This window comes from Otolemur garnettii, unplaced genomic scaffold (assembly GCF_000181295.1).
Source record: "Otolemur garnettii isolate 467f Iridium unplaced genomic scaffold, OtoGar3 scaffold00001, whole genome shotgun sequence".
Taxonomy (NCBI): domain Eukaryota; kingdom Metazoa; phylum Chordata; class Mammalia; order Primates; family Galagidae; genus Otolemur; species Otolemur garnettii.
In genome coordinates this window covers 54,813,496-54,825,549 of record NW_003852396.1, presented here as the reverse complement: position 1 = coordinate 54,825,549, position 12,054 = coordinate 54,813,496, and the positions used below count along the sequence as shown (strand labels likewise).

The following is a 12,054-nucleotide window of genomic DNA, read 5'->3' as shown; positions in this document are numbered from 1 at the left end:
TTTAACAGTTTTTTAATTCTTGAGTTCAACATCCAAGTTATATGAGGTGTTTTAAAATCTGTCCATTTATAAGCAACTTCAGCTTTTCCCTTTAATTATTTTAATGCTCCCTCCCCCATAAGTTTTCAAAGTTGCAAAGTGATTAGTGGAAGACAGAGTGTCTTGTCTGAGTCTCAAGGTTTTTTTTGATACCCAGGCTACTTAGGTGGGACTTGTGAGTCTCAGAGATCACTTACCCATTAGATCAGACTTCCTCCTTCCCTGGTGTTCTGTGGTAGAAATGACACTTGGGAGGACACTCCACTTGTGTCTTGGTGTTAGATGCACATGGGGTAGTGGGTGTGTGTGTCTATGGGGCTCAAGGTTCAGCGTTCAGAATTCACTCCACTCTCTTAGACTGTAGGGCAGGAGTTGGGGTTGGGGGGCCCAGGGGCCAGCCCTCATTTCCTTCAGTAAGATTCCATTTTCCTCTTCTGAGATATTCTGGTGCTGTGGTGCCCTGTCCAGTGTCTCCTTGGGCGAGTTTCCTAACCTTGCTGAGCCTCAATTTAATCCTCTAGATGGAGTTGATAGCACCTGTTTTTCAGAGTGGTTGTGAGAATTACATGAGTTGAGTGCCTCCTGCCATACTGGCTGTATTTGACAAGTGCGAATTCCCTTTTCAAATAGGAGAAGGTTGTGTTTTCAGGGATAATATAATAACCATAAGTGGCTTCTCTGCAGCCCTCTCCTTCTGCCTAGAACAGAACCAACACAGCCTTGTGCAGAAAATGGAGTGTTGACTCCCTCTTTGAGAGCCATTGTGCATTTTGTGGTCTTCTCAGACCTAGTCTTATCTTGCTCTGCAGCCCCGGCAAAGCCACTTGGCTTATATGTTTCTTCACTGACAACAACGCTTTATCGTGATAACAACGCTCTGCTCACTTTTCAGGTATGTTTGAAGTTGATGCATCCTAAGTGGTTTATTGGCCCTCGGTGGATATCACTACATTAAAATGGAACTGTGTAACATTGTAAAACAAAAGTAAGTGAAGTTTTGTGGCAAGTCAGGTGACTTAGTTGTGTAGCTGCACAGGACTCAGTTATCAATCAGTTGAACAAGCCATTTAGTATCGAAGTTCACCCTGTGGCTTGCTGAGATGGTGCTTTGGGTATCATTTTCACTTCAGTGAGAAAGTGAGCCAGTTCAGTTATTTGTAGATCTTCCCAAAAAGGTGGTATTGGAGCTGATTTGCTTATGTCGTCTCCTGTGATGATTTCCCACTCCTCCTCTTCCTCTGCAGCCCGGGCTTGCCCTGTGTCCTCTGAAATGCTGATAGGAGGCACTGAAGGTTGTAGGTTACAGGCTTTCATCTTCCTCACGACCTTTGCTCCTGCTGTCCTCCATGACCCTCAGTTCTGACCCCTGGTGAATGTTGTCATCTCCTGGCTTCTCTACTGGTCCCCTTTAGAAAGGAATTAGGTGCCAAGCTCATGGTCTTCTCATTTCTGCCACCTTCTTTTCAACCAGAAATTCTGTCGTCTACTCCACAAGGACAGCCTTTCTAACCCTCTTGCCTCTCATTTCACTGACCCCCACACTGGTGTCTCTGTTTCAACTCCGCCTCAGCTATTTCCTCCCGTCACCACATCTTGAACCTTGTGACCACCCAGAACTGCTAAATACTACCTCTGACCACAGCCTTTTTTTTTTAATTTTAGCTCAGATTTTTCATGACTTTTACTACACAGATTTTTCAACCTCGTTATGTCTCTTGATCCTTTTACTTTCTTTTTTTGGCTGGAGCTGGGTTTGAACCCACCACCTCCGGCATATGGGTCTGGTGCCCTACTCCTTTGAGCCACAGGCGCTGCCCCCTTTTACTTTCTTTTATGTCTCTTTCTGTTCGGATTAAGGCCTGTTGTCCATCCCTTCAGCTTCTCATCAGTGTCCTGACCGCTTACCTTATTGTCTTATCCAAGGTGACGTTTTTGATGGGTGCCACTTTTTTGGAAAACTCCCAAGTGGGTTGCAAACTAAACGCTCATTACTCACTACTCATGATTTGAAGGGGTACTTAGCCAGCAGAAGCCGACTGCTTCCATGTAAATGGTTTGCCCAAGAATGAGGAGGGAACTTCCACAGGAGCCAAGGCTTTCCACAGGGACGTCGTGTGAGCCTGCTTAGATCATTTAACCTTCTCTGGGCTCTGGTTGCTTCGTATACACATTGGGAGTACTTGGCTATGTGGTCCCTAATATATCTGTAGCCCTGCCTATGACATGATGCTAAGATGGATTTCTTATTCACTTCTCAGTTTGCTCAGCAATATCACATTAGGTAAGTCAAGTGACTCCTCTGAGCCTCAGCTTCCCCAGCCCTACCTATCTCATAGGGTTGCTGTGAATTCTAAGTAAGATGGCAAGGGTAGAAGTGCTTTGTCTGATCCTAGCAGTGGGTCTCACTGTGCTGCTTTGTCCTGTGTTCATCTCAGCAGGGCTGTGTAAAATACAGGCTGGAGGGTGTGTGGAGGGGGGCCAGGATTTCTGATTCAGTACATCTGGGATAGAGCCCAATTAATTTGTGTTTCTGATAAATTTCCAGGCAACAGGGATATTGCTAGTCCTGAGAGCATACTTTAAAAACCACTACTACTTTAAGGAGTTCTAGACGTATGGAATATGTTACCTTGTTAACTCTTTAGGCAGTTCCGAGAAGGAATGATAACCATATTTTTAGTCAAAAATTAAGACAAGCTTAAGGGTCTTTGTGGGAACAAATCACAAATTAATTGGAATTCAAACTCAGTATTTTGGACTTAATATTATTCCATGTGTAAGTATACAAAGCTATGTTTCCCCAAGAGGTAAGTATTCATGAAAATACTTGAACTTGCACTGAAATCTACTTACCCGTCATACTGAACCCTGTAAAACCAGAATATTTTCCCACGTACATGTAAATAAGGAGATCTTAGAAATAGACTCTCTTTCTCAAAGAATAAAAACAGGTGTCATGTAGAAAACTTGAGATGCTCTGAGGATTATTTTATCAGGTTTCACAGACTGGGGTTGGGGTAGCTTTCAGGATTAGTGTGGAGAAGGGTCATCTGTTAGGCAGGCAGGCATGTTCCTTCCCGTGTTTTCCATGCCCTTCCACACTCTTTCACCCTGGCTATGGTAGCATTATAGAAATGTTCCTCAAGGAGAATTACAGAGTGACTATTCATATTAAAAAAAAAAAAAAAAAAACACTCTCCAGAATCTCTCATACACTGTTGGTGGGGATGTAAACTAATACAGCCTCTATGGAAAGTGATGTGGAAGTTCCTCAAAAAACTACACATAGAACTAACTGCCATATGATCCAGCAACCCTGCTACTGGACATTAAAGGAAAGGAAATCCGTGTACGAAAGAGACGTCTGCACCACCATGTTTACTGCAGCGCTATTCATAACAGCAAAGACAGAATCAACCTGGATGTTCAACAACAGACAAATTGATAAAGAAGGGTGGTATTTCTAGACACATACCCAACGGAATACTATTCAGCCATCAGAAGAATGAAATCCTATCTTTCTATTATTCTCAGCAACATGGATGAAATGGGGAGGGCATTATGTTAAGTGAAATAAGCCATGAACAGAAACTTAAACCCGTATTTTCTCACTCATGTGTGGATGCTAAAGAAAGTTGATTTTGTAGAAGTAAAAAGTCGAACAGAGGATATTAGAAGCTGGGAAAAGTAGAGAGAAGGAGGGAGGGGTTAGGGTGAGACTTGTTAAGGCATATAAAATTACCACGAGACAGGAGGAATGAGGTCTGGTGTTCTATACCAATAAAGGTTTGAGATGACGGATGTGCTCATCATCCCAATCTGATCACAGTTTGTTTTACGTATTGAATGTCACTATGTATGCCATAAATACATACCATTATTATGTGTTAATTAAAAAGGTAAAAAAATTACTCCCTAGGGTTTCTTCAAGGGTGCTCCAGTTTTTTAAGTATGGAGTCACTACCTACTTACTTCATGAAATGGCCAGGCTGCAGGGAGGAAAGCAGAAGAGAGAGAGAAGAAACTACTGCTGTTGGAAGTGCTGCCAATTAAACATGCACTTGAGGGGATGTAAAATTATACAACTGCTATGGACAATAGTATGGTAGTTCCTCAAAAAATTAAAAATGGAGTTACTGTAAAATATCAGGTAGCCATTGAAAGGGAGGAAATTCATCCTGACACCTGCTATAACATGTATGAACCTTGAAGACACCATGCTAAGTAAATGAAGCCAATCTCAAAAGGAGAAATTCTATGTGAGTCCATTGAGGAGGTATTTAGAGTAGTCAAATTCCCAGAGACTGAAAGTAGAATGGTGGATGCCAAGAGCTGGTGAAAATGGAGAAGGGGGAGTTATTGTTCAGTGAATACAGAGTTTCACTTTTGGAAAGTGAAGAAAGTTCTGGTAGATGGTAGTGACAGTTGCATAATGGTATGAATATACTTCATGCTACCAAACTGTGTACTAAAAATGGTAATTCTTATATATAACATTAACATCTCCATAATGAAAATATAAATATTCTTATACCTTAGGGTTCTCAACCTTGACATTGACATTTTGGGCTGGCTAATACTTTGTTGTAGGAGCTCATGTAAGCCTGGGTTTTTCAGAGAAACAGAACGAGGAGAGTGTGTGTGTGTGAGAGAGAGAGAGAGAGTGTGTGTGTATTTATTTGTTGAGATTTATTAAAAGGAATTGGTTCACATGGTTATGGAGGTTGAGAAGTTCTAAGATAATGTAGTCAGTAACCTGGAGACCCAGGAGTACTATGGTAAAGTTTCCCTGTCTAAATCAGAAGGCCTGAGACCCACCAGGAGAACATAAGTTTTAGTTCAAGTCTGAAGCTCTGAGATCCAAGAGAGTAGATGGTGTAAGTTCCAGCGTAATTATGAATCAGGACAAGATCAATGTCTCAGATGGAAGATAGGCAGAGAGTTTATTCTCCCTTTGTTTTATTCTGGCCTTCAGTGGATTGCATGAAGCCACCCATATCGAGTGCATCCTGCTTTAGGCAGGGTACAGATTGAAATCTTAATCTCATCCAGAAACACCCTTACATATATACTGAAAATAATGTTTCACCAAATATCTGGGTACCCCATGGCCCAATCAAGTTGACACATGAGCTCAATCATCATATCCCTGATCCCATATCCCATCATATCCTTCTACTCACTAGATACCAGTAACCTTGAACCCTCTGCCCACCAAGTTGTGGCAACCAAAAATATATCCAGACATTGCCAAATGTCTTCAATGCCACATCACCCCATTTTGGTGTATTGCTGGTCATTCTTTAGAAGACTACAAATGCCTTTGGTAAGGAAAATAGTTACTCTTTGCAAATTTCCACTTGTTTTGTTGTCCGCTTGTATTTTTTAAGATTTTGATATTTTTATATAGTACTTATTTATTATTTTGTATGGGGAAAAGATGACTAGATTTTTGGGTTTGATTCTGGTTGTATGGCTTGGAATAAAGAAGTTGTCTCATTCTGGGTCTTCAATTTACTCATTAGTACATGTTCCCGGGGTGGGGATGAAGATAAGCTGAACGAGATCCTCTCTGTTTTATTTTTATTTTTTAGCATACATGCACACACCTAGTCCTTTAGAAAAAAATTCAGGTGAAAATCCATAAAGACTTTAGAAGTAGGACCACTTTTCTTTCTATGCCTAGCAGGACAATGAAAGATTGGAAGAGCAGGTAGTCCCTGTTCTTGCAGGAAATACCTGACCACATGGCAGTCACAGTAGTCACTCCTTTTCAATTATTTACTTATAAAGCACTTTGTAAAAAAAAAAAATGCATTTTATGGAGAAACATTGGTTTTAATGATTGCATCCATGTAGCATGTTGAAACTTTTTGCAACGCTAGAAAATAGCAAAAGTCATTGGTACATTGGTTCATCTACTACATATGCATAATTATGATTTCTTTTCAAAATAGCAATTTATAAAAAAAAAAATTGGCCCAACACAGCAGAGTTCTTGGCTATTTTTAAGGAAGAAATTACTAAGATGCAAAATAAGTTTTAAAATAAAAATGAGTGTGTGTATATCTGGACTAACTTACATGCTTATGTTGGTTATTTCAGCTTGGCCACATAAGTGGCAGTCTTCACTCTGGGCCAAGCTTCTTAACTTACCCTCCCCCCAGTTTAACCCATCCCAACTTCTATGGCTCATGTTGCTGTCTAAATATTGGGTGGAGACAACAGAAGAACCAAAATAAAATGGCTGAGGAGATTCCTTGAAATGAAAAGTAGTTAGTAACCAAGTAGGCAGATATGTGTCGGGTACTATTTTCGTGCCTCCCCCACCTCTGCAATCCCTCACCTTCCCGTTAGTACTTCCCCAAATGCAGTGCACAGACCGGTACAGCCAAGTGAGAGGCCTGGCTATCATACCAATTCAGGAGCTGCAAACATATTTAGGGCTGGAGTTTCTTGCAGATGTGTGAGAGAGACAGGATAATGTTATCAACAAGCAATATTAACACCTGTGACAAAAGCAAGCCATTCAGTAGCTATTTTCACTACCATGTTGTAAACTATAATTACATAAATTGCAGGCCCACTAGAAAACATCTTTTTTTTTTAGACAGAGCCTCAAGCTGAGACCATGGGTAGAGTGCCATGGAATCACAGCTCATAGCAACCTCCCAACTCCTGGGCTCAAGTGAGTCTCCTGCCTCCACCTCCCAAGTAGCTGGGACTACAGATGCCTGCCACAACACCTGGCCATTTTTTGGTTGCATCCATCATGGTTTGGTGGGCCCGGGCTGGATTTGAACCCAACTGCTCAGGTGTACATGGCTGCCACCTTAGCCACTTGAGCCACAGGCGCCGAGCCTAGAGAACATCTTAATTGCTATCATGATTTATTTTCCTGAGATCATCTTCCTTCCCCCCCTCCCCCCCCCCCATGTAATGATGACAAACTGGTGGGTAGACTATGGAATATGTATTTTAGTAACATCCATTCTTATTGGACAAATTTCCTACATAAATTAGTTTTAGAACCTTTCTTAAAATCATTTGGTAGTACCTGACAGGTTTTTTTTAAAGGAGTAAATTAGGGAGGTAGGATTGAAGACTGCCTGAGTATTCTGATTGTGGCTTGATATCTCTGCTAGGTGACTTTGGGCTGTTCTGTTTTCAGTTCTGTTAAATGAGGAGGACAGTGGCACTACCTCTTATGACTGTCTTGAGGGTAAAGTATGTGAATCATTTGCCACGTGCCTGGCTCTATGTGCTGGTTCTTTTTATTATTGAAAGTTGTGTTGATTAGTGGAAGTGGCACTCGCTCAAATAAATGTTATCAGCTGGGCGCCTGTGGCTCAGTCGGCTAAGGCGCCAGCCACATACACCTAAGGTGGTGGGTTCGAATCCCCAGCCTGGGCCCGCCAAACAACGATGGCTGCAACCAAAAAAAAATGGCTGGCGCTGTGGTGGGCGCCTGTGGTCCCAGCTACTTGGGAGGCTGAGGCAGGAGACTCGCTTGAGCCCAGGAGTTGGAGGTTGCTGTGAGCTGTGAGGCCATAGCACTCTACCCAGGGGGATAGCTTGAGGCTCCGTCTCAAAAACAAACAAACAAACAAAAAAAACAAAAACAAATAAATGTTATCTAGAAAGGGTCATGCCGTTACTAGAATTTGATCCTTTAACAGAAACTAAAAGAGAGGCTATGCCCAGTTGTAGCTACATAATCTCTGAGTTTTAAAATTGTATTCAGAAAGGTCATCTGGTGTGATGGTTTGAGCTTCCAGCTGCTTATTTGACAAATTGCATGGTTAAATATGAAAACTAGGGATAATGTAATGATTTTTAAATGAATCTACTTTTATTCATCTTAAAGCCATCTTATAGCCGTCTTTTATTCTAAGATCATAACTTTTTGTGTCCTCCTACCCCTTTGGGATTAAATGTCCTCTTCCCTTCCCTTTCTTAAAATAGATGGATATAGCTGTTTTATCAATGTTCTCACATGTCAGAATAAATGTTGACCACCCTGCGTTGTTGGCCTTCTGAGTTGTGTGGGATTTGGGTGGTGGGAGTGGACATTATATAGATTTAAGGTACCAGAATTCTGGGGTCATATCCGTGACAGGAAGCTTCTGTCCAGTGTTTTTGATAAATGGTCTTCCTACATTTATCTGGTGAGAAGGCAGCAGCTTCTGTTACTGAACACTCAAAGGCATTACTGGTGTACGTTTCTGTTAGATTTTGTGATATCGTCTGCCACCAAATGTTATTTTACTTTAGGTACCTGAGGCCAGAATTAGGAATATTAAAAGCAGATGCAGATGCAAAGATTAAGTTATAGTAGGCATTTAGGAATAATTAGTGCCTGCCTTCTTTCTTTCCCATTTGTAAGCATCTGTTCATTGTACCTGATTGATTCTATAGCAAGGGAAATGATTTTTTTTTTTGAGACAGAGCCTCAAGCTGTCGCCCTTGGTAGAGTGCTATGGCATCACAGCTCACAGCAACCTCTAACTCCTGGGCTTAAGTGATTCTCTTGCCTCAGCCTCCCAAGTAGTTGGGACTACAGGCACCTGCCATAACACCCTGCTATTTTTTTGTTGTAGTTGTCATTGTTTGGCAGGCCCAGGCTGGATTCGAACCCGCCAGCTCTGGTATATGTGGCTGGTACCTTAGCTGCTTGAGCTACAGGTTCTGAGCCAGAGATGATGTTTTTATGTCCATGAGAGCTCTTTCCTTTTCTTCCTCAAGCTCCTCTTCTGTACACCAGATAGCCTCTATTTTCAGTGGCTTCCCGAGTCAAGAGTTTTCCGGTCCCTCACTGTCCCATCTTTCAGATTCAAAGGCAGAGTACATGAAGTTTCTATGGTTTATGCATTTTGCACGGGCACCAGTATATGCAGAACCATAAAATGGTGCCTTAAATTCCCAGAGTTCTCTACAGTTATAGAAGGGCTTTCCAGTCTTCCCAGCTCTGTGGTAGGGCAGATGTTTTCCCATTTGCCCATGAGGAACCTGAGAGCCTTTCTAAGAACAGACAGACATCATTTAATTTTAGAGTTGGGAAGGCTTTGCATACCATGCTGACCTCACATCCCAGAGGAGAAACTAGAAGCTCACAAGAGTTAAGGGACTTGCCTCAGGCCACATGGCCAGAGTTTGGCTGGGGCCCTTGGGAATTGGACTCCATTTTTATGTCCCGTTTTAACCCAGAAGTTGGACTACTGCACTGTGCTGTCTCTGTGTTGTACAGAAAAGAAAGTGCAGCATAAAGCAAATAAAACAGGGCTCTTGAGTGCAAGGAATTTGCACAGGAATAGAGTGAAGACTTTATTTTGCTTTTCTGTTTAAGTCATTAAAATAGTTTTAATAGCTGAAATAGTGATGGGGTGCAGACTTTGGGGAAAAGGTTCACGTTGCATGGGATGGTTCAGAGAGGATATTTTAGAGAAGCCTTGAAGAACATTAGACTAGGTTAGGTTATGGGAGAAAGGAATAGAGGGTGGCGTTCCGTGTGAGCAGTCTGGGGTAGGGCTCCTCAGAATAGCTGTAGTGACAAGTTACTTCTTCTTTTTTTTTTTTTTACCTTCCATCCAGTGTGGTTCAATATTCTTGTAAAATACAATAAAGATTAACTTCCAGAAAAATGAAATGGAACAAAGAAAGCATACAGAAGGCAAGCCCAAGATTTTTATTATTTAAGATGTAACATTACTGTGTCACATTGCCATGATGTGAACTCCAAGTCGCTCTGCTTGTCTTATTGTGGAATGTTGACAGTTTACAAAAGTAGCCCCGTCTGTTTTGTAAAGCGCTGGTCTAGTGGGAACAGAAGTGGTAAGAAACCAGCCCTGGTGGTGGGAGGAGCTGGAGAAAAGAAGATTCAAGTGGGGAGGAGGAGGTGAAGCCAGGGAAGAAAAATAAAGTTAAGGCATGTTAACCAATGGAGAATGTGTCAACTTCTGAGAACGTGTCAACTTCTTCCTGGGACTGGAGAGTAGTTTAAACTTGACCCCAGAAGCAGAGGGGTCAAGTTTAAACTTATGTAAGTTCCTAGGTTTGTCATGGCTCTGCTGTGTATTGCTCTTGGGCATTCCTAGTGACTGTGTTATTTGCTGCTCAAACTCCTTTGTTGTATGTGATTTGTTCTTCTTGATTTTTTTTTTCTTCATTTTCCTCTGTTTATGTCATTCAAAGACTGGAAATAGGCTACTCTTGCAGTATGCTTCTCTTTGAATTTTTGCCATTGGATCTCCTATCCAGGATGGTTACTTTTTTTCATTTTGAGACAGTCTTACTCTGTTGCCTAAGGCTAAACGCCACAGCATCACCCTGGCTTACAGCAACCTCAAACTCCTGGATTCAAGTGATCCTCCTGCCTCACCCTCCCAAGTAACTAGTACTATAAGCTTCTGCTATAACGTCCAATTTTTCTGTTTTTAGTAGAGATGGGTCTGTCTCTTGCTCAGGCTGGTCTCAAACTCCTGAGCTCAAGTCCAGGATGGATACTTTGTTTAGAGCAGGTCATCAGTTCACTCCCCTCCTTCTCCTGTAGTGTTACCACCCCTGTATAATTGCATTCAACTGCAGACTTCTTCTAGAAAATGTTTGTCACACAAATAACTTGTTTTGTTTCTGAGTATTTTGAAAAGCAGATCGAAGTTGGTGGTTGGGGAGAGAAGCTGTTATGTGAAAAAGGCTCTGGGAATATAATAGGAAACCATGGGAGGGGGAGCAGTTAGGCAATTATGAAGACTCGTGCTTCTGGTATGTGGATGCCTTTTTATTCTCTAGTTAGGAGTGACTGGCAGTGCCAGCATTTCAATCCTGAACCATGAGGGCCAGGAGTTTTCCAAAGACCTGGGAATAATAACCAGCAGGGCGTGATGTATAAAAGCCAATGTGTATGGAGTGCTTGCTCCTGACAGGAAGGATCCCAGTGCTTTACATGAATCACCTTATTTTAATTCTCCCACCACCTTTTGACGTAGGTGCCATGATTCATTATTTTTAAACGGGGGAGCTAAAGCACAGAAGTTAACCAATTTGTTGATGATCACACAGCTGACAAGTACTGGACTTTGGACTTGAATCCAGGTAGCCTTGCTGCAAAGCCAGTGCTTTTTACTCAATTATGTTCCGCTGAGCGTAACCGAAATAATCTCACCATATGATACCGAGTGCTCTGAAGATTGGTCATCTTGCAAGGGTCAGTTAGTTCTACAAATGGATAATCCTTTTATCCTGGGCACTGGGAAATAAGGAAGAGAAAAATAGTGACCCCCGAGGCACAGACAGAGAAGAAAAATGGGAAGAGGAGCAACCTGAGCTAGGCAATGTCTCTCGGGGAGGGTGAATAACAGCAATCCGTGTAAGTGTCTGTGAAGTGTACATAGCTCTGGTTCAGTAGCGTGAATGCTGGCCATAGAACAGGTTATCTCCTCCCCCAAATATTTATAATATGTTAGGCCCTCGGGCTCAGAGTCAGAAAATTGGTGGTGAACAAGGTAGACTAGATCTTTTGTCTTCATAAATGTTCTTTTCTAGTGGGGCAGACCATTTAGCACATAAGGAGGCAGCATAATTTACGGCTGCGGCCTCCCATGTGGATGTGCATCAGACTCGCCTGGGGACCTTAACAGTCTAGGAAGTCTGATTAGGAAGTCTGGAGTAGAGGCCGAGACCGTGCATTTCTGTCAAATTTCCAGGTGCCACTGGATCACTGTCGGGGAATTGCTGGTTGTTATGAGCAGTGTTAGAGCTGGCCTACCGCAGTAAGGGCTATGTGAAAGTTGTTTTCCAATTAAGTACAAGGGAACAAATGATTCCAGAGGCAAGAGTTAAAAGGCAGAAATAAACTGGATGGGAAGAAGTTGACTGGGAGCCACTGTAAGGGGGCTCAGGAGAGACCATCTGAAGGGGCCGCATTGGAGATGGAGCCAGGAGGCAAGAGTGAGGCTGCTCGGGAAGGAGCTGGAGCAGAGCAGGCAGAGAAACAGGCAGAGAACCAGTGCAAAGGCC

At 42.3% G+C, this 12,054-nt stretch overlaps 1 protein-coding gene across 2 annotated transcripts in view; it reads left to right on the top strand.

The window, feature by feature from the left end:
* The window catches only part of LGR4 (leucine rich repeat containing G protein-coupled receptor 4), a 102,085-nt gene that overhangs the window by 25,848 nt on the left and 64,183 nt on the right, over positions 1 to 12,054 (top strand). Inside the window, exon 1 of one of the 2 annotated variants that reach the window (XM_023507794.1) lies at positions 897 to 1,024. The exons of the other annotated variant lie outside the window; for it this stretch is intronic. Within the exon in view, the coding sequence (XP_023363562.1) occupies positions 996 to 1,024 (29 nt within the window). The 5' untranslated portion in view covers positions 897 to 995. Of the gene's footprint in view, positions 1 to 896; positions 1,025 to 12,054 lie in introns of those variants that run through there. 2 annotated transcript variants of the gene reach the window in all.